Consider the following 22,015-nt stretch of genomic DNA (forward strand, 5'->3'; position numbering starts at 1 on the left):
TAGCAGGGAGGGTCTGGTCCATGACTTTCCACACCGCCGTGCCCAGTTCTCGAGGCCTGGGAGAGAGACTGTAAGACTGGTGATTGGCTGTGAGTGATGTCATTGACTGCCAATCACAGCCCTGCCCTCTTTCCAAGTCAGCAGGCCTTCTTGGGGTCACCTGGTCCAATCCCCAACCTCGAAGCCTGTTTGGAGAAAGGGTTTTGTAAATGACAAAGTCCTATACAGATTAAGGGATCAATGCGATTATTATTTAAGGGGTTTCAACCACTTCTACTTTAATATTATTAATCCTTTGCCTTTAGGAGCGGCCATGTAGGGCCTCCTTTCCAGATGACATCCTCCTTCCTGTTCTCTCTTACCTGTGCCACCCCACCACAGTTTCTGCTTCTCTCCTTTCTTGAGATCTGGAGAGCTGGTTTAGGTGACCTCCTCAAACTACTTGATGCTTATTACGAAACCACCACCACTACCACCCCCTGTAGCCCCAACCCCTTGGCCTTCCATATCACCTTTCCCTGCTTGCCCAGCTTTGGTCATCTGAGTGGTGTGTCCCCTCCCTGTGGCAGTGCCTGAGGCCCACTTTGACCTTCAGGGTTTTTTGCAGTCAGGTGTCGTTCATGTTACTTGGAAAAAATATCCCCTGTCTACACCCAGTTCTGTTTCTCTCCCATTGTCTACTTTCCATTTTTCTGCCCTTTGAGGTCCCTCTTCTTTTTCTTCCTTGACCATTTCGGCTTCCTTCCCTCCCCCCTTCTTCACCCTTTCTGGTCCGCATCCTGAGATGTTGTCCACTTTGGACCTGGGCAGAAGGGTTAGAGTAGGCCAGCTGCCGTTCACCCAGGGACAGAGCTGCCATCTGCCAAGCTGACGGTCCTCCTGTCGTCCCCCCACCCTGTGTCCGTTCCCTCCCAAGGCCCGTGTTGTGGGCCCATCCTTTTGTTTACGCAGCCCCCGCCAGACCCCTTAAATTGCCGTTAATGTTTCAGCGTAACGAATTAGTCTCTCATCACGAATCAGGCTTCGAAATGAGGGAAAAAAGCCCCAGTGAGGCCATCCTCGGAAATTGGGGTCATTCTCATTTGCAAAGTGGAGGATCGGAGCCCCGTAATGCGGGCAAATTTATTCCGAGGCAGGAGCCCCGGCGTGATTAGGCCCTTTGTAATTATCACTCCAAGAGATTCCACTCCAGCCGCCCGCCTCCCTCGTGGATTAGCAAGCGAGTCGGAAAAATACACAGGATTTAATTAGAGGCAAATTAAAATTGGTAATGAAATCGGGCCAGTTGCAAGTGGCAAGAGTTGGAAGGGAGAGAGGGAGAGGGGGTCTCCAGGGGCACGAGCTGCCCGCCCTGTCCGCTTTCTTCCCGTTTAGAAATGTAAAGAGGAGACAAGGAGGGGGACAAGGTGGGGGGGCTGAGGGAGGACAGGTAGCAGGGACAGGGATGCAGGCAGACAGGGATGGTAATGGCTGGGGGCTCGGGGGGCAGAGAGAGGACATGCAGGACGGGATCGAGGGACATGGTGGGGGGAGGTGGTGGGCAGACTAGTGTCCTAGCCCCTGCTCCCAGGGGGAGGATTGGACCAAGCACCCCCGCCCTCACCCATGTGTGTCCTACAAACCAGATGACCTCAATTCCTGAAGTTATCCTGCTGGGAGGAGGTGGGAGTGACAAGGTGACTTTTCCTCTTTTCTGTCCTCTTCCTGCCTTACAGCTGCTAAACGCACGCTCTCTTCTCCACGTGGTGTGTTTCTATAAGTTTGTATTGAGCCTCTACTTTATACCCTGTGCCTGCTCTGAATCACAGCTCAAAGCTGGGGTTCCCAGACTCCTTAGGGGTGTGTGAAGCTGCAGTGAGGTTCTATATGTTATTCCAAAACTTTTAGAAGCTTAAATGGAAATTCTGCATGTGCCTGAGATGAGGCATCCCGGGTTCACTGAAACCCCAGAGCCCTGCCTGCTGTGGTCTGGAATGTTATCTCATGCTGATCAGAAGCCCTGCTGATCAGTTCCATGTGTCTTTGATTAACAGTGATGGGAAAACAAATTATTACTAACTAGATGTCATTTAGTTGGTAGAAGTTTTCCAAAACGTGGCAGGGAGAAGGGGGGCGGTGATAATAAAATGAGCTGTCAGTGGTGAAAAAGCCTGGAGCCCCTGGCTCCGAGGGCAGAGAAAGGCCTCCATCCCCTCTGGCTGGGTCTCCTCCCAGCCCGCCCCCCGGGCAGGGTGAAGGTGGGCTGCTGCAGTGTGTGCTTACGGAAGCACCTCTGAGCACCTGTGCCACCCCCAGAATGCCGTGCGTCACAACCTCAGCCTGCACAAGTGCTTTGTCCGTGTGGAGAATGTCAAGGGCGCTGTGTGGACCGTGGACGAGCGAGAGTATCAGAAACGGAGACCACCAAAGATGACGGGGTACGTGGGCCCGGATGTGAGCGGGGTGCACCCACGTGGAGGCATGAGCCTGGCCCCGTGGGCAGATGGCAGGGAGGAAAGGGGTGGTGGGCCCCAGTACTGGGGGAGGAAAGGCTGAACTCTGCAAGTGACAGAGGATCAGAAGGCGGGCACCTACTTAGGTCTTGCCCTGTCTTCATCTTGACTGTGGAAGGAGCCAAGGGGGACCTGATACCAGAGGTACAGTGGTCCATAGTAGCATGACAGGAGCTGGGATGTGGGCTCCTGTTGGTGAGGGAGCTGCCATCTGCAGGGCCCATGCTTCCCCCAACTCACAGAGAGCTGCCCACAATCACCAGAGGAGGAGCTAACCATGAGATCCCTCAGCCCAGCCTCTTCATTTTACAGGGGGAAGGAGGCCCAGAGAGGGTGAGGGGCTGATGGGAGGCCACACAGCAGAATCATAGCACAGCTGGGTTGAGGACCTGGTCTCTGACTTTCCAGTCTTTTGCTTTCTGCTCTTCCAGCCATTATACAGAAGTAGAAGAAGCCAGGAGAGACTCAGATCCTCTTTTGGCTTCTCTTTTAGTACCATCTTTGCCTTCTCCCCATCCAGACACCCCCACACAGGTCATGTTTTTACTTGTGCCTCTTGGGCCAGAGGTCTGTGTGGAGGGAAGAGAAGACTAAACCAAGTCAGAGGGATGTATCCTTGGGTACCTGCTCTCCTCAGAGCTTCCTTCTCCCAGGCAAGAGCCTCTCCACCCCCAGGCTGTTGTGGGGCTGAGGCAGGGTGGTGACCTGGGAAAGGGAAGGCACACCACCCCCTCCTGAGCACCCCCGAGCACCAGTCACTGTGGTAGGCATTTTCATATGTCATCACCGACTTGGAATCAGGAGACCTGGGTTGGCAGTTCCCTCAGCTGTGTGATGTGGACCAGCCCCTTAACCTCTCCCAGACTCTGTAAACCACCCATTCCCTATGGAGAGGGAGAGCCTTGACCACTGCTTTCTGTGACCCAGCTCCCAAGCACCCTTGCGCAGAGCAGCTCTTTATGTGGAGCATGCAGGGACAGGCAACACACAGAGTGACGTGAAAGTGCAGGTTTTGCCAGTGTGAGACTCTCCGGCCATACTCACACCTATTGCTAATCATGGGGAAAGGCCTAGGGGCAGCAAGGGGTGCGGACAGAGCTGGGGAGGGATCCCGGTGCTCCTCTCGCCCAGCTCTGCGACTGTGGACACCTTCCCGAGGCCCCTGAGCCTCCACACCGTCACCCGTGCCGGGAGCTGGTGGTCCTGTGTGCCAGGCATGCGCAGGGGCTCGGTGCACCTTGGCTGGCCCTGTTGTGGCTAAGCGGGTCCTTGGGACAGTGCCGGGCACAAAGCAGGCCCTTAATTAGGGCCAGGAGGTGACAAGTGAGGAGTGAGGAGTGCACTACTGACCAACTGCATCCCCCCCCCCAAGGAGCCCCACCCTGGTGAAGAACATGATCTCGGGCCTCAGCTACGGAGCACTCAACGCCAGCTACCAGGTGACTGGGCCACAGAGCCTGCCCGCCCCCTCCACCTGCTGCCTCCTTGCCCTCCCACCAGCATGCTGGGGCCTATTGGAGGAGCCTTCCCCTGCAGAGGGACCGCTGGAGGAGGGTAGGCTAGGAAGGAGGGGGATGTCCACCTGTGTGGCCAGAACCCTGACCCTCTGCCCACCCCAGCCCAGGGCTCACAGCTGTGTTTCAGGTCTGGGATGGGTGGGGGGTGGGCTGGGAGCAGGGAACCTGACCTCAGCCCTGACACCCCTTCGCAGCGTGTTAGTCTGGGTCCTCTGTCTCCTGGAGAGCGGAGAAGCCGGCCCCAGGCTCCCAGGCTGGGAGGCAGGTCAGGGCCAGCGTTCTGGCCTTGGGTGAGGTGCCATGTAGAAAAGGCTGGGTCTAGACTTGGGGGGCGGGGGGTGAGGGGGTGCCAAGAGAGACCTGCCAGCAGGGCCACAGCCGACAGGTAAAGCCGACCAGGTCCCCGAGGGCATGGGGAAGGCGTGGGGATGTGGCTGGGTGGGCCCCTCCCCTGTGGAGCCCACTGACAGGGCCCTGCCTGTGCCCCCCAGGCTGCCCTGGCCGAGAGCAGCTTCCCCCTCCTCAACAGCCCTGGTATGCTGAACCCCGGCTCCGCCAGCAGCCTCTTGCCCCTCAGCCATGACGACATGGGCGCCCCTGGGGAGCCGCTGCCCAGCAACGGCAGCAGCAGCCCCCCTCGCCTCTCCCCACCCCAGTACAGGTGAGCACATAGCACGGACCCCCACCCGCCCCAGTGCCCCCTCAGACATCTGGGAGGAAGGATCTTCTCTCTGGGATTCGCCCATCTTATCACCCCACCAGTCTCTCTACGACTGACCTGACTCCCCTCTACTCTATCTTTTCCTTCCCCCTCCCTCTCCTCCCCTCTCCCTTCTCCACCTCCTCCCCTCCTGCCTTCTTCACCCACTTTCCTGTCTCCTCTCTCCTCTCTTCCTTATGCTCTTCTCTCTTCTTATCCTCTCTCCTCTTTCCCTCCTTTTTATTAATTTTTTAAAAATTTTTATTGTGGTAGCATACATACAACGTAACATTTCCCATTTTTAGGCACTTTCAAGTATACAATTCAGTGGTGTTAATTACTGCACAGTGTGCTACCGTCACTACCATCTATTACCAAAACTCTTCCTTCACCCCAAACAGAAACTCTGAGCCAGTTAAACATTGGGTCCCCCGTTCCACACCGTCACCTCACCCTGGTAGCTCATAATCTAGTGTCTGTGAATTTGGATTCTGGTCATTATCAGTGAGATCATGTAGTAGTTGTCATTTGTATTTCACTCAGTGTGATGTCCTCAGGGTTCATCCGTGTCGTAGCGTGTATCAGAACTTCTTCCCCTTTACAGCTGAGTAATATTCCATGTATGGATGTACCACGTTTTGTCTGTCCTTCGCTGTGTAAGTGCTGCGATGAACCTTGGGTTCAAGTAGCCATCCAAGCTCCTGCTTTCAGTTCTTTGGAGTCCACACCCAGAGGTGGGATTGCCAGGCTGTATTGATTCTGTTAAACCTTCTGGGGAACTGCCAAACTCTTCACAGCTGCTGCCCTGTTGTACATCCCACGGACAGTGCACTGGGGCTCCTTTTCTCCGCAGCCTCCTCAACACTTATTTTCCGATTGTTTAATAAACCCATCCTAGTGGGTGTCACGCAGTCCCTTTCTATTTTCCCTCCTACTCTCTCCTCTTTTTCCTTCTTCTCCTTCCTCTGCTCTCTCTCATCTCCCCACCCCCTCCTTCCCAACCAAAGCAGCCTCTGTCTCAACTCTCCGTTTTTTGAGGCGCGCCCGGGGCCCCCACGTCCCAGGGATGATAGCAGCCTGGTGGATCTGTGCTGTGGACACCCCACTATGCCCGGAGTTCTGTATGGGGGGGGGGAGTCAGGGAAGGGCCCCGAGTGCCCATGTCACCCCTTCTGCTGCAGCCACCAGGTGCAGGTGAAAGAGGAGCCGGCTGAGGCGGAGGAGGATGGGCGACCAGGGCCCCCCTTGGGCCCCACCCACCCCAGCACCACGGGGCCCCCGGAAGACAGGGATCTGGAGGAGGAGCTGCCAGGAGAGGAGCTGTCCTAAGGGGCTTTTGGGGCAGGCGGGGCAGGGGTGGGACCTGTCACCCCCAGAACCCAGGCCCCACATACCCCGACTCCACAGCCCCTCCCAGACCTCAAGGCACTTCCAGGACTCAGATGGTGGGGGGTGGTGAGGGAGGGTAGGGGACCCTGGGCCAGCAGCTCCCAATGTGACCTGAATGACAGCCGCGCCTGGGCAGGGCGGTCCCACCCCTGAGAAGACACAGAACCCCTGGTCTGGGACTGGAGGGGGACATGTTGGAGGGCCCAGACCCCTCCTCAGCCCCTCCCCCACATCTGGATACCCCTACCCCCACCAGCAGCAGCAGCCCGGCCTCCCCTCCAGCTCGCCCCTGTTCTGGCCCCTCGGTGCCGTGGAGACCCGCAGGCGGGGCTAAGCCTCCCCTCCCACCCCCAGGGCCCCTTGCCCCTGGCTCTGGCAGTGTTTTCTGGCTAGAGGCCCCCACTTGCCTGATCCGTGCTCCCTTCCACCTTCTTTTCCGTACTGTGAAGAAATACACACACACACACACACACACACACACACACACACACACACACAACTCCCGTCCCTGGCCTGGGTGGGGGACCTTAATGAAGTGTCAGATCATCCCCAGAAGAAACCAACCCCCTGAACTGCACCCCGGTAAACAGTGGGGTCGGGGTCGGACCAGGGCACGTGCCCTGTGGGAGTCTGGGGAGCAGGGCCGCCTGGCCCCAGCGCCTGCCCCTGTTGCTGGGTGCTCCTCTAGTTGCCCCCACATGAGGGAGCGGAGGGAGAGGCCCATCGCCCACCGCCTCCAGAGGTCTGCACCAAGCAGACTTCTGGGGGTGGAGCCTCTGAAGCAGGGGCGCTAACCCTGAGGCTGGAGGTGGGGCCAGAGGGGGTGCCAGACCCTCTGGGGGTCCCCAGCCTCCTCTCGGAAGGCAAGGCTGGAAGGCAAGGCTTAGGTGGGTTACCTCTGCCCTCAGCCTGGGACCCTCCCTCGTTGCAGTCCTTCTCTCACCCGCCCCCAGCACTCCCTCCTTGTCCCTCCCCCCCCCCCCCCCCCCCCCCAGTTAAACGGATGACCAAAGACCTTTCTTACGCCGGAAGCAAAAACCAAAACTTTTTGTTGGCTTTTCCTTGTCGCCTCCTGCACACCCTGCTCTCCCCACTCCTACTCCCCCCCCCCCAAGGCTGGAAGCCCTCCCTTCACTTAAGTTATTGTTTTAAACCAAAGTTTACAGTGTCTGTTGGTGGCCAAGACTCCCCCCCACCCCTCCTTCCACCCCCACCCCAAGGACCCTGGTACGCAACAGAGGCTGGGGTGGGGGGGCCCGTTCCTCTGCTGCTGCCCAGCCCTGCCTGGCCGGGAAGAGGGAGAGGGTAGAAGGTGGGAGGTGGGCAGACTCCCACCCCCACCCCTGCTCGCTGCAGGGCTCACATCTCCGGCAATCAGCAGCTGAGCCCTGAATTCCCAACCCCGGGCTGCTTCCTGGGGGATTTCCAGACCCTCTCTAGGACCAAGTCCCTCACCACGCTGGGAGTGTGGATTCCAGCAGAGGAGCTGGAACAAAAAGTGAGACCCTCCACAGACCCCCTATGGGGGACCCCAACACAAGGCCATGGACTGGGTGTGTCTGACGCCCGTAGCACCCCAGGCCGGGCCCCTTTGCTGAGAAGACTCCTTGGAATATTTCCCAAGAACCCCCCACATACGTCCCTTCACCAGCCACCCCTCGCAAATGGCAGGGGGGCCCCTGCCCCCTCCCCCCATGTATTCCCCACCTGTGTTCCATTTGATCAGCACAGAAATTATTAAACATCCTCTATTCACCGGGCCCTGCGTGTGTCACCAGGGTGAGGGAGGGGAGGGTGTTCAGCCAGGGAGGAGGTGGCTGCACTCCGGGGAGCCCGGGGCCAAGGTGCCAGCTGGACAGTAGGGGCTTCTGCCCTGTAGAAGTGGTTTCTGCGAGGGCACGGATAGAGGGGAGTGGGCACGTGTGGGCGCACCCCAGGTACCTGTCAGCCTCCAGGTTTAAAGGCGGCTTCCTCCAGCCTCTCGCCGCTCCCCCAGTGTCCCCTCCTCACTCACTCACTATCCCGCGGTCCTCCGTGTTTTCTCTCAAACCAGGTCTCTATCGTTCTATTCTCACCTCCTTGCCCCACATTTCACAAGCATGAAATCCAAGTTCCTGCCAGGCTGTTTTCAGTAAGAGAGTAGATGCCCTTCAGAGACAGAGAGGCCTCCTGCTGCTGGGCCCCTTTGCCTCCACCCCCCGCCCCCGGGCCCAGGTGCCCCCATGGGGAGGAAGTCGCAGTCACCGTGCCCTCGGGGGCTGCCCCATGTCGGCGGGTGTTGGGGTCCTCGTGTTTGGGTGTAGTGAGGGTACCGTGCCTGTGGCACACGTGTCTGCACTGACCACGGTGCCGGTGGGCTTGGGGCTGGGAGAGGGGCTCTCCAAATCTGTGCAGAGGGGAGACCGGACAGCTAGGGGAGGGAAGGAATTGAGGCCATCCAAGCGCCCAAGCCAAAGGTCCACCCTGATACCGCCCCCAGCCCCACCACACGCCAGCCCACCCGCTTCCCAGCCCACCCCACTGCCGTCCTCAGCAGGGAAGCCTCCTCCTCACTTCCCAGGGTCTCAGCCAGTCTTCTTTGCCAATTCCCTCCTTCCATCACCGCTGTTATCTCCCAGCTATTCTCTCATCATGGGTAGGGGAGCTCAGACCCAGCCAGAAAGAAGCATGTGTATTGAGGGGTGGGGTTGGGGGGTTGAGGAAGCAACAGAACTGGAATCGATCACCCTTCCCGCATACCTCCACCAAACTGCTGGAACTTTCCAAAAGCCAAGTTTAGGGGAGAAGGTGAGGCAGGAAGGGGAGGATAGGATCTGGAGATTGATTCTCTGCTGAGTTATCTGATGTCTGCTCACATAACTGTTTTTCATCCTTTCCCACTCCTTTCAGCCATCATCTGTTTGTTTTTGTTTCCCTCACTCTCCTCTCCCACCCACTTTCTGTCTCTGTCTTCCCTCTTTTTCCCTCTCTCTGCTGCACCCCCATCCACTCTGCCTCCTCCCTCTGTTTCAATCCTCTGGACACCTGCACAGAGCCGGGGGTGAATTCCCCCCACACACACACACCCTTTAGAAAGGGGAGCCCAGCTGGGGCCTCTGGTGAGCACCCCACCCCACGCTCTCCACTTGCCCACCAGATACTTTCTAAAGAAACAGCACTACTTTGTATTGTAAGCTGCCCTCCCAGCCCTCAGCAGAGGCTGCTGGGCTCCGTACAGTAGAACTAGCTGCATGTAATGTGTGGACAACAGCATTCTCTACAATGCAATAAAATAATTACCCACAATTTCACTGCGGCCGCTTCTCCTCCCCCTTCTTCCCCTCTGGGGACCCGCCAGCCCCCTAGAAAGTCCTAGAAAATCCAGAGGTGCTGGTTGTCAAGCCCTCGTCCCACTGCCTGAAGGAGTGGAGCCCTCTCTGTCTCTACTGGACGGCCGCAGGGGTGTCCTTCCCATGCCAGCAAGTCTAAGGGGACAAGACTGCACCCAGCCGCCCTCAGGACAGTCCTGCAAGTCATCCGCTGTCCTGCTTCCATAGAGTCCTTTTCCTTTTATTCTGCCTGCAGGGGTATGGCAATGATCTGGTCTGTGAATTTGGAGGTGGGGTGAGGATCTCTCCAGAGCACTGGCAGAAGAGAGGGTATTGCCATGTAAAGAATCGGAGGCTGCTATGTCTCACCACCTCTGGGTGGTTTGGACTTATAGACTCAATAATTAACTCATTTATCTTACTGATCTGACAGATCCCACTTGGGGAAGCCCCCAGTGCCCATTATTACCTTTTTCTAAACAAGAACCACCTTTCCGCACCACCCCAACCAGGCTTTGCTATCAGGAAGCTCTGCATGTGGGTCAGTCTCCCCACTGTGTAGCCTTTCAAGGCAGGTGGGTAGTTCTGGCTTGCAGCTCTTCACGTCTTAGTATTTCTGCTCTTATGGGGATAGGGAAGCTATCTTGGGAAGCTTTTTTCAGGCCAGCAAAAAAAGAGAAACCTGAAGTCGGACATTTTACAGGTGAGATCTGTAGCACTCTGGGCTCTGTGTGGGCAGAAGTCCCCCTTCCCGGCCTACCCAGAAAGTTCTTTCCCTTGCCCAAGGCCTTTTGCCAGGAGCCAGCAGAGGGCGCTTTACACAAAGCAGAGCTGCTGCTTTGGACAAACTAGCCCATCAGAAAGAAGGGTGCAGTGGTGATGGGGGGGCGGGTATGCAGGTAGGAGTTCGACTTCTTGTGAAAACTAGAGCCCTTCAACCCCACACCCCAGAGACTAGCCTCGGGTCTGGATCAGAAAAGGGTTCATTCTGGTGTTTGTGGCCTTCCCCAAACCCCTCCACCTCATGACCTAGGAAGCATCCTAAATGGAACCTAGAGAAGGCAGGAGAGACCAAGGGAGGGATCTGGAGGGAAGGCAGCGCATGCCCAGCCCAAGGAAGTTCTCAGCGAACATTTTAAGTCATAGTAATAAGAATTGCTAATTTATAATGCGTTCTCATTGTATACCCAACACTATTCTAAAAGGTGTGTATTTCCTTTACTCCTCACGATAATTGTGCGTTAGAGACTATTGTTTTCCCCATTTTACAGATGAGGAATCTGAAGCCCAGAGAATCAGAGGTTAACTGAGATGAAAGGTTAAAAATGAAGAGTCTGTGGGTTACACTGGGGAAAGGGAAGGCAGAGGCTCTAAGGATTAGCCCAGCTTCCTAGCAGCACTCTTTACTTTGACTTTTCCCCCCACCCCTTCCTTGGAGACTCTCAGTGGGAAAACTGAGGCACAGGGAAACTCAAGAGCCAAGAATTCAGCACTAGCGTCAGAGAACCCCAGCTGCCATTCTTCTCCTGGAAGAAGGAGGTGAAGTGGGGCTTCGAATGGCCAGTGAAGGACAGAGGGAACTGGAGAAAGAAGGCTGGAACACCCTATAAATAATTAAATGGGGGACCTTACTGATGGAACGGGGTGGGGGTGAGAGCAAGGAAGACAAAGAGGGCCCTGTCTGAGATGAGGAAGTCACAGTGTGTCAACACACACACACACACACACGGGGTCACACACACATCGCACATGCACACAACCACACACCTGAGCACACACACACGCATGCACACTGATACTCAGATGTGTTCACATGGAGAGGCTCCTTCCATCTTTAAAGGCTGTGATTAGCCCGTGGACACCCAGGGCCGGGTAGAGACCACACAGCAGCCGCAGTGGCAGCCCATCACACACGCCACATGCCTGCACGCCTGAGCCCGGACCCTCTCTGCTGGCTGCTGTCTGCCTCCCGGCTCAGGAGCAAAAGTTTAGAAAAACACGGCCCCTCCCTAGAGGGTGATCACGGCAGCAGCCAAGGCTGAAAGGCACTCTGTCCTGGCTCTGGGCGGGCAGGACGGGCGTGGGGCTGGCCCTCCTGAAGGTGGGCCACATTGGCAGGGAGCAGGGCAGGGTGGGAGGGAAACAGCCCAGTCCCCGCTGTACCCGTGCACCCCGGGGTTTCTATCCCAGGCCCTCCCGCGGGGGTTGGTGCCCCTCCTGTCCTCCATTCTGAAATTCAGGAATCTGCTTGTCTGTATCAGGTAGCTGCCCCAGTTCAGGAGGGTGCCAAGGACAGGGGGAAGGGGTGGGTTCGCAGGCTGGGTCTGGGAGCTGAGCTGGTTCTCTGACTGGGAAACAGATGGAAATCGGCTGAGTGCTGTGTGCTGTGTGCTGTGGGAAGGCAAATTTAGGCCCTGCAGTCTGCCTGGTGTGGGTTCAAATCCTGACTGGTAGCTCTGTGGCCTTGGGAAAGCTTCTTGACCACTCTGGGCCTCAGATTCCTCATCTCTAGAATGGGATGGGATAATAATCTCTACATTCCTGGCTTGTAGATAAGATTAATGATATAATATATTAAAACAGTGCCTGGCATGTTGTCAGCCCTCAGCCCAGTAACAGCGATTCATAAAACGCAGTCTCAGAGGCCAGTGATGAGAGGGGTCGGGGTGAGAGTGCTCAGAGAGGGCCTGTGTGTCCTGGAGGATTCTGAGGAAGAGAGACTGGAACAGGGACAGGGAATTTGGGTAGGAAGAGGAGAGAGGAGAGAACATTCTAGATCTGTAGAGGACTGAAGTGGAGGTTGGAGAAGCTTAACGGAGCAGAAAAATAAGGGTTGGATGGCCGTGGGTAAGGCAGAGGCGGGGTGGCCAATGGATTGCCAGGAGCCTGGCCATCCACTGTCCCTGCCAGCTGGGCTAGACGCTGGCCTAGAGGACCACTGTGCACTCTCCTTCTCTATGAAGTGATGACGAGAATTCTTGACTGCCCAGAAGGTCAAAAGGAGAATTAAATGGAATTGTGGGTGTGACACTCACACTCCAGGCCTGTTGAAACCCAGCAAGTGGTGAGGCTGATGACCTTTTGATGAAGATTGAAAGACACAGTCTATGTCACTGAGTTGCTTACAGCTAAAGGAGGACAGTCTTGGACTTAAATAAACACAGAGCAGACTTGGCAGGGGCCAAACTGATGGTTCAAACACCCAGTGCTGTGGCATTCGGAGGCCTTCAGAGAAAGATAAGATTTAGCAGGAGGGCTTTCCAAGGAGGGGGTGACAGCAGAGAAGGCGGGGTGGGACTGGTTTAAGACATTTGGGGGTAAGCCAGGAAAGCAGGATAAGCTAGAGAAGTGGGAGAGGATGCTGGGTGCTACTGGAAAGGGGGTTCCCCAAGGCCACACTGGGGAACAAGGGACAGTCCTGGGGTTGGGGGGAAAAAAGCGGAGCCCACAGGAGGGTTTAGAGCAGAGGAGTGACGGGAGCCACCTGGGGTCGGGAAGGAAGCATCTGGAAGGGAATAGACTAGATGGAACCCTGGGGCTCTGGGCCCATTGGGAGACCCTCTGAGACTGTCAGGGGACCAGCGATGGAGTCCTAACAGGGCTGCTTTGGAGAACGATAGCAGCAGGCTTTTGTTAGTAGTAGTATTAGAGAAGTTGTAAATTGACAGAACAATCCTGCATAAAATACAGGATGCTTGTACACCACCCCACTGCCAACACCTTGCACTGGTGTGAAACATTTGTTACAATCGATGATAACACATCTTTATAGTTGTACTATTAATTAAAGGCCATGGTTTAACTTAGGGTTCAGTCTATGTAGTGTAGTCCTATGGATTCTTTTTAAAATATTTATTCTGCGACCGTATAGAAAATCTAACATTTCCCCTTTTAATCACATGCTGATCTGTATTCCAGTGCTGTTATAATTGCATCCACAATGTTGTGTTCCCATCACCACCATCCATTCCCACAACACTTCCATCGTTCCAAGTAGGAGCCCTGCATTTTTTAAACCTTAACTTCGCATTCCCTATGCTCACCTCACCCCTGGTGTCCGATGCTCTGGATTCTCACTGTGAGTTTGCTTATTCTTGTCATGTCAAATCAGTGAGCTCTACAATGTTTGTCCAAAATAAGTGTCTGACTTATTTTACTCAACATGATGCCTTAGAGGTTTGTCCGTGTCGCATTTCCAGGGCCTCGTTCCTCTCTGTGGCTGCATGACACTCTATTGCATGTGTGCACCGCATTTTTTTGTCCCCTCGTTGGCTGATGGACACTTGGGTTGACCCCATCTTCTGGCAATTGTGAACGATGCCGCTAGGAATGTTGGTGTGCAAATATCTGTTCGAGGAGGCTTTTTGGACAATGAAAGAATAAAGATGGGATGGCGAGGTTACATGGGAGACGGAGGTCCGGAATGACTCCGGTGGGATATGCCCTAAACGCCCTCAGGAGAGGGAGGACATTGAGTGTGGCACGTTTTTACAATAGACTGTTGTAGCGTGGTGAAAGTAAACAAGTAAGAGCTACATGTCAGTAGGGGAAATCAGAGCAAAACAAATGAAGCAAGTGGGGGAAATACATAGAGAGTATTTCCATTTACGTAATGTTTGAAGACATGCACAATGATGCTTTATATCAGGTAAGTGCACATATACATATAGGAAACATTTAAAGAATTGTTAGGAATGATAAATAATAAATCCAGGATCTCGGCTGTCACCCTAAGGGAGAAGGGGAGAAAGTAGGAAAGGGTGCTCACAGGCCTTCAGATATGTTGGTAATGGTTATATCCAACTGTGGTGGGAATACAGAGGTCAGAATTTTGTTCTCTGCACCTTTTATGTGGCTGAAATATTTTATTTACCAACGAAAGAAGGATGATTCCAAGGTTTGGGACGTGGGTCACGGGAAGAATTCTCATCCAGTCGCGCCCCTCCTCTCCCCCTCGAAAAAAACTCAGCAGGGCAAAGGAAGAGATGAAGTGTTAGAGTGGGCTTGCGGGGCCTGCAGGGTCTTGAGGTGCCCCCGCCCAGAGTGGGTGGCGAGCGGGACCATGTGAAGCACGCCTGGGTCCGCACACCTGGTCTGGGTCCGCACACCTGGTCTGGGTCCGCACACCTGACCTGGGTCCGCACACCTGGCTTGGGTCCGCACACCTGGCCTGGGTCCGCACACCTGGTCTGGGTCCGCACACCTGGCCAGGGTCCGCACACCTGGCTTGGGTCCGCACACCTGGCCTGGGTCTGCACACTTGGCCTGGGTCCGCACACCTGGCTGCGGGCGAGAGGTATGGCCAGAGAGAGAAGGACGACATGGTCTGCGAGCATGAAGAAGGAAGACCCAGGAGAGAGGGTAGTCCTGAGGCCAAGGTGGGGGTCTTGGCAACCAGAAGCTTCTGACACCCTAGGACGAAACAGTTCCCACAGTCAGTAAGGGCAGAAGCATGATGGTTTAAGGAGCAAGTGTGGGGGTGGGGGAGCCATGGGTAGAGATCCCTCTTTCAATGAGTTTTGTAGCAAAGGGAAAGAGAGAAGACCCCAGAAATGGAGGGGAAGGGGGACAAAACTATGGAATGGGTGAAAAAAGGCATGATTTTATGTGTTTTGAGGATGGGGGGAGAGGACAGACTAGAGTCAAATATTTTTCTTCCTGTGAGTGTGTGTATGTCTGAGTGTGTGTATGTGTGAATGAGTGTGTGTGTGTGCCTTCCCTCCTCCATAGGACTTGGCGACTCCCATGTCTCCTTCTCCTTCATCTCTTCCCCAGAACTTGGAACAGGACTCTGCCACAGACCTGCTCAGGAAGAGGGGTTGGTGCATGGAAACAGCCATGAGACTATGTCTGGGCAGGGGGAAACAGAGAAGGGAGTGGGAATCCCAGGCAGGGGCTGGGGCTGGACCTGACAGGCAATGGGGCTCCCTGACAGTGACTCCCGGAGTTGTCGCAGTTGATGACAGCACACTCTTACAGCTGTACTGGTCACTAATGGTACACAGACCCATGAACCACCATATGGAAAGACAGGTTTTGGTGAACGGGAGTCAAGATGGAGCAGCAGGAGGCAGTGGGAGGGGAGGTGGGCACTGGTGAGAGTGGAAGCCTCACCTCTAAGGCCGCCACCCCTGTCGGGGGTGTCTCACCCACCGTCATCCCTCCTCCCATCACACTCGCTGACCCCCACCCAGCCGCCGATCCCTTCACACTCACATTTCTCTTCTCCTCCCTCTATCTAACTCCTTCCTCATTCTCCTCGTGCTTCCTGCTGCCCAAGTAACACTTGGCTGTGGTTAGCAGCTCCCAGGCACCCCTTCCCACGATATACCCTGGACCTGTCACATCTTCACCCCCACCCCAGGCCTGACCCAGGCCAGCGGGGCTTCCTAACTTTGCCTCCATGCCTGAGAGTCTCCCCCAACTGGCCCACGTATCTGCCCCCATGCTGGAGCACACAAAATCAGTCCACAGAGCTTTATCAGCATCTCCTGTGTGGCCGGCTGAGCTGGGAGCTCTGGGGAAAGCTGAAAGCAGCTACTGGGTACAGGCCCTGCCTGCATGGGCTCACAGAGAGCTCGGGAAAGAAGACTGATACATACCTAATTGGTACATAATAAGTCAAGGTAAGACAACATGCCAAAGAACATACTCCATTTCCTTTTGCTGCAAGCAACCCTTGATATAGGCAAGGTCCTTTTTATGACACTTGAAAGTTTAATTATTTAAAAAGATCTTCCTATAAAAATTTTTATTAATATGGTGACATTGAAGGCAGCAGCAGAGAAAGGAATGGAAATAGACAAATAAAGAATGAAGCATAACGACAAAGTTAATCATTCGTTCATTCAAAATTTACTGCATCCAAGGCCCCAGATGAGCTCTGGAAGTACAAGATGAACGAGACACGGTTCTTTCCCTCAAGGAACCCCAGAGATAGACAGGCACATAAGCTGAAGAATGACAATACAACGTCTAGTTTGGGGTCAGGAACACAGAGGGGAGCTTCCGGTCAGAAGCGGCATTTGAGCTGAGTCCTGAAAGGTGGCTAGACAGAGGGGACAGCACATTCCAAGGTGCAGAGTCTGGAGGGCCAGTGGGCTCAGAAGCACCATGCCCCAATTCAGTGGGGGTAGGAGAATTGGGCCAGGAGAGGTGGATGGGGCCAGGCTGTGGGAGCTTGGTTGCCCAACTTAGAAATGTGGAACTTTTACTCTAAACAAAATAAAATGCTTTTGAGCAGGGGAGTGGCAAGACCATGGCAGTTTTTACAAATGGGCATTTTGTAGGTTAGATTTGGTGGGGGGCTCGAAGGGAAGGAGAGCACCAGCCGGCCATCCACTCAGGCTCAGGTGCGCGTGTGCAGGACAAGAGCTGGGTGGTGAGAGGGAAATGGGAGAAAGGTGACTCCCCCCCCGCCCAAAAAAAAAGGAGGAAGGTGGGACTGGTTCCATAAACAGAAGGCAAGGGAAACTAAGGTTTCCTTAGGGATTCTAAGGTTTTAGACCTTGGATAACAGAGACTAACGGAAGCCGCTGGCTGAAATCAGGACGTGTGGAGATGAACGTATGAGTCATCTGGGATTGGTCCGGGTCAAACTGAACTCAACGTAACAACAGAAAATCTAATTGGAGTAACTTCTAATTAAAGATGGTGGGTTGCACTTATGCATTTACCGTCCTGCCCTCCTGACACCCTGCTAAACTACAGTAGAGGAATATTTTTTAAAGGTATGGAGGAATAGAGACAAGTACAACAAGGCAGAAGACAACAGCGACAAGTTTAAAAGCTAGAGGGGAGACGGGCGAGGAAAGCCGAGGTTCCAACCAGCAATGAGAAGAGCTGAGAGCCACCTCCGTTCATCGTGGCGCTCCCTCTCCTAAGGCTCAGGAATTAGTGGCTGGTACTGGTTACTTCTCCAAGTAGTATTAAAGGTGAATCTAAACACAAGAAAAATGTTGAAAGTCAGTTTCAGGAGCAGCAGTTCCTCCAGATCCCCTCCCCCATGCAGTGGAGGCCAGCCCCTTCCCCTCCCTGCACCCCCACAGATGACAGGAGGCGACAGGAGGGAGTAAATCAGAGGGTCTGTGGACTGGGGTCACTGGCATAGTTGAGGCAGAGGCATTACATGGGGATTAAGTGAAAGACTCTGACATTGAAGTTTCCCCAAAGGCCAGGATCAGCAAGGACCAGCCATGGGCATAGAGCTTCCAACCAGCATTTTAGTCTCATCCGTCAGTAGAAATCCAAGGATCACCAGACAGATGAAGAAAGCACTGAATGTGTAAAACAGATCAAAATTAAAAGACAAAAAGTAACTTGGAGGACACTTCTATGCAGATAAAGGCAAATGTCAAACAAATCATTATTTATTATCAGAGAGATAGGATAATGTAGCCTATGAAATATGACTTAGATGCTATGAAAATGAACATGTGGAGAACAAAATGAGCTCTTAGGAATCAAAACTATGATAGTGGAAATGAAAACTCAAACAAGAAGATTGGAGGTTAAATGAAAGAAATCCTCCCAAAAGTACAGCAAATAAAACAGCACCATCAAAAAAGGAAAATGGAAAAGACACTAGAATTAAAGGACAGGTCCAGGATAGCCCAAAAACTAAATAACAGGAGATCTAGAAAGAGAGAAACAGAAAGGGGAAAATCACTAAAGAAGTAATTCATGAACATTTCCCATAATTGATGGACATAAAATTTCCAAATAAAGTAGGCCAAAGGGTGTACGAAATGTGCTCTCATCAAAGCACATTACTGTGAGGTTTCAGAACACTGCAGATAAAGAGAAGATCCTACAAACTTCTTGAGAGAGATGTCAGGCACAGTAAATTCTAGACTTCTGACCTAGAATTCTGTATGCTGCCTAACTATTAAATGAGAAAGTGGAATGAAAACATGTTGAGATATGCAAATTCACAAAATAATGCCACTTCTATTCACCATTTCTCACAATGGAAGGGTAGAGGATGGGTTCCACCAAAAACAAAAAAGAGGAAGCAGAAGATCTAACAGTATAGAGAGACAGAGGGGATCCTGTATGAGGGGTAGGGAGCAGCCAGATCAGACCAGAGAAGTCAAAGAGCTTTGAAACAAATTCCTTCAAGAAGACGAAAGACAGGATATCTAAAATTTAAACATATTATGATGAGATCTACACCTCTGGGTAAGAGAAACATGAGTAAAGAGAAACTAAGCAAATAAAAAAGGACAATTAACTCTAGAAAGAACAACATCTTGAAGGGAAAGGCTTAGCTGTAAATAACGTTTAGTCATAATTTAAAAAAAACACCAAATCTTAATTTAATCACAAATATGATGTAACCACACTGGGAGAATGAGAAGCCAGGTAGGAGTTGTTGTGGGAAGATTACAACAGGAAAGGTAGATGAAAGAGAAATTCATCTACATCTTCTATGGTGACAATTTCATTGGCTTCTAAAACTGAAAAGTCAAAAAGTGGCAACACAAGATTCTTTTCTACAGGTATGCTGAATAACACAGGAGTACTCTAAAGAGTGGAAAGTGGTTGTGCCTGGGAAGTAGAAAGGGGGGAGCTGGGGAGGGGTTGGGGGGTGGGGCATGGGAACTGCTGCTTGTCTCAACAGTCATGGTAGAGCTGGTTGATTCCTTCAGCCATGGGCACCCGGCGCTCTGTTCTGCTTGGCGCTTACCCGTGCGCCCGCCTGCCGTCAGGCGAGCTCTGCCGACACAGGGGCCGGCCCGCTCAGCCTGCTGCCCCAGCACATGGCCCAGTTCCTGGCAGACAGCAGGCGCTTGATGTTGTGTTTGTGCAATGAATCAGCGTAGGTCCTAGCTGGGAGGGAACTCTCATTTCAACCCTGTTATTTTACAGGTTAGCAAACCGGCTCATGGAGGAGAAATGACTCGGTTAGTGGCAGCCCCCCGGGCAATGACGTCAGTCTCTGGGTTCTCTGTCCAGCGAGCCCTCAACGACCAAGGGCTGCCTTCTAAGCTGCCTAAAAGGGACAGGGGAGCTAAGCAGCTCTCCTGGAGGGAGGATTTAGAGAGAGAGAACCAGAGGAGTGAGAATAAGGAAGACAAATGCATATGGGAGAAATACAAATGGGCGTTAGAGAGGAAGGTGAGACACCTGCCAGAATTGCGTAGCACAGCTGGAGTGAGGACAACCTCAGAGGGATGGCCCCACTGGAGCTAAGGCTTCAAGATCGCAGCCCATGGCGGCAAGCCAGGGGTCACGCAGCTGCTACTGCAGTTGCCAAGCCCGCCTCTCAACGCCCCGGGGACTGCAGGATGGACCCTGGCATGCCGCCACAGAAAAAACTGATTTCCACCTTTCACCTGTGAGCCAAAACAGCCAAAAAGGGTAAGAAAATGGCCCCCCCTCACTTTCGCTTCCCAAATACCACCAACAGCATCAACATTAGGGGGAAATGATTTTGCACCCAGATCCCTAGTTGCGGACGAATTTTGAGATGTGGCTCTCAGCCTTCTGAGATCTCCAAAGAAGGGTGGACCAGAGGCTGAGAGCAGTGTTCCACAGACCCCACCACACCCTCCACTGTTTCCATGTCATCACTCCCAGCTCTCCCTCTGTCCGGGCGATCGTACCAGAAGCTTCCTTTCCCAGGCCTTCAGTGAATATCCTCCTGCCTATTAAGAAACTCATGCAAACATGCCTGGAGGGGCCCCTAGCAGATCCATTCCACACATGGCCCAACTCGAGTCCCAGTGGGGGCTTAGCAAAGGCCCCCTGCTCCGCATGCCTGAGGAAATATTCGCATCGCTAACGGGCCAAATTGTCCTCCCCCTCTCATCCATCAGGAAGCATCCAGAGAGAAGAATTTCAGGTTTTAGCTCGGCTGTGGGAAGAGACTATCTGGCAGGATGCCAGAGGCTGATTTGGAGTGCTAGGACAAAGCAGTAAGTTTAGAAGAAAGGAAGCGGGGGAGGGTCTCCCCAGAGGGCGTCTGTGTGACCCCCCAGCACATGAGCTCTGGCTCTGTGCCAGGGACACGCCCAGTCCAGGCAGTCCTGACTGTCATAATGTGGATACTTTGTGTCTGCACTTTGCCTGTGTGGGTTGCCAGGTTGCTGAGCTGGATGAGCCTGGGGAACTTTAATTTTTAAATCGACTTCTTTTGTGTGTTTGTTTGAGCAGTTTTATTAGGTTTATAGAAAGGTAATGCAGAAAGTACAGAATTCCCATTGCCGCCTCTCTCCCACCCTCCCCCCACCTCAGTTCCCCCTCTTATTTACATCTTGCCAGAGTGTGGTATAATTTTTTTACAATTGATGAACCAATATCAATACAATGTTATTAACTAAAGTCCATAGTTTACATTAGGGTTGCTCTTTGTATGTGCAGTTCTGTGGGTTTTGACAAGTGCATAATGCCATATACCCACTATTTCAGTATCACACAGAATAACTTCACTGCCCTAAAAATGTCCTGTGCTGTGCCTAGTTACCCCTCCTCTGCTGCCCTATAACTTAGCAACTACTGGTCTTTTTACTGGTTCTATAGTTTTGCCTTTTCCAGAATGTTAGTATTGGAATCATACAGCATGTAGCCTTTTCAGACTGGCTTCTTTCACTTAGCAATGTGCATTTGAGCTCCCCCTGTGTCTTTTCGTGACTTGAAAGCTCATTTCTTTTTATCACTGAATAATATTCCATTATATGGCTGTACCAGTTGCTTATCCATTCACCTACTGAGGGGCATCTCAGTTGCTTCCTATCTTTGGCAAGTATGGATAAAGCTACTATAAGCATCCATGTGCAGCCGTTGGTGTACATCAGTTTTCGACTCCTTTGGGTCAAAACCTAAAGAGAACGATTGCTGGATCGTATGGTAAGCCTGTGTTCAGCTTTGTAAGAAATGGCCAGACTGTTTTCCAAAGTGGCTACACCATTTTGCATTTCCCCCAGCAATGAAGGAGGTCAGGAGAACTTTTCAGGCATAATACCCAATTGTGACGGTGTGAAGTATTCAGGCCAGGGAAGGGATAAAGTTAGGGTCTGCTTGGGTCAAAGAGTGTGTGGTCATGCAGACTCTTACTCCAAGAGCTTCTGGAGTCAGTCTTCAAGGCAGGACCTGGTGTCCCCACCCACCTTACAGATGCCATCCCGTAGCATGCTCTGTGCCTGCTGCAGCACCTGGACAGTCCTCTAAGGGACTGAGGAGGACAGAATCATTTCTACCTTCCTCTTGTCCTGGCAACACGGGCCCCTGGTCTCCTACTCATCCCCTTTCCCCACCCGTCTTGGAGTCAGACAGATTAGGTTCAAATTCAGCCTCTACCACCTTCTAGCTGTGAGACTGAGGACCAGGGGGTGTCATCCTTCCAAGACTTGGCTCTCTCACCTGTAAAATGAGAGCTAAGGGTAACGGTCTCACAGGGATGCTGTAAGGATTAGTAACACTTGTGAGGTTCTCAGCAGTGCTTGGCACGTTTCAGTTGTCTCTTGGTGTATAAAAACCACCCTGAAACTTCACGACTTAAAACAACCCTTCATTGTTTCTCACGATTCTGTGAGTTCAGGTGGGCCCAGCCTCGCAGTGTTGGCTGGAGTCACTCATGCGGCAGCCCACCTGGGCTGCGACTTCCAA

At 53.1% G+C, this 22,015-nt stretch overlaps 1 protein-coding gene and 1 long non-coding RNA gene across 6 annotated transcripts in view; one reads left to right on the forward strand and one right to left on the reverse strand.

Annotated features, from left to right (window-relative positions):
• Positions 1-9,388, forward strand: part of FOXP4 (forkhead box P4) — a 57,187-nt gene extending 47,799 nt beyond the window's left edge. For all 4 annotated transcript variants that reach the window (XM_077161767.1, XM_077161768.1, XM_077161769.1 and 1 more), the window contains 4 exons: positions 2,296-2,417; positions 3,865-3,931; positions 4,501-4,670; positions 5,891-9,388. In XM_077161767.1, coding sequence (XP_077017882.1) covers positions 2,296-2,417; positions 3,865-3,931; positions 4,501-4,670; positions 5,891-6,038 — 507 coding nt within the window. In that variant the 3' untranslated portion in view covers positions 6,039-9,388. The remainder of the gene's footprint in view (positions 1-2,295; positions 2,418-3,864; positions 3,932-4,500; positions 4,671-5,890) is intronic.
• A 4,874-nt stretch (positions 9,389-14,262) lies between these two features.
• LOC143684635 (uncharacterized) lies at positions 14,263-20,433 on the reverse strand. 2 transcript variants are annotated; one of them, XR_013176121.1, is made up of 4 exons: positions 20,014-20,433; positions 17,234-17,346; positions 14,686-14,818; positions 14,263-14,609 (listed from the first exon to the last, which is right to left on the reverse strand). It is a non-coding gene; the product is annotated as an uncharacterized LOC143684635 (long non-coding RNA). The 2 variants fall into 2 exon arrangements; XR_013176120.1 differs by lacking the exon at positions 14,263-14,609 and having other exon boundaries at positions 14,616-14,818.
• Between the last annotated feature and the right edge of the window lie 1,582 nt (positions 20,434-22,015).

Source organism: Tamandua tetradactyla, chromosome 5 (assembly GCF_023851605.1).
Source record: "Tamandua tetradactyla isolate mTamTet1 chromosome 5, mTamTet1.pri, whole genome shotgun sequence".
NCBI lineage: Eukaryota > Metazoa > Chordata > Mammalia > Pilosa > Myrmecophagidae > Tamandua > Tamandua tetradactyla.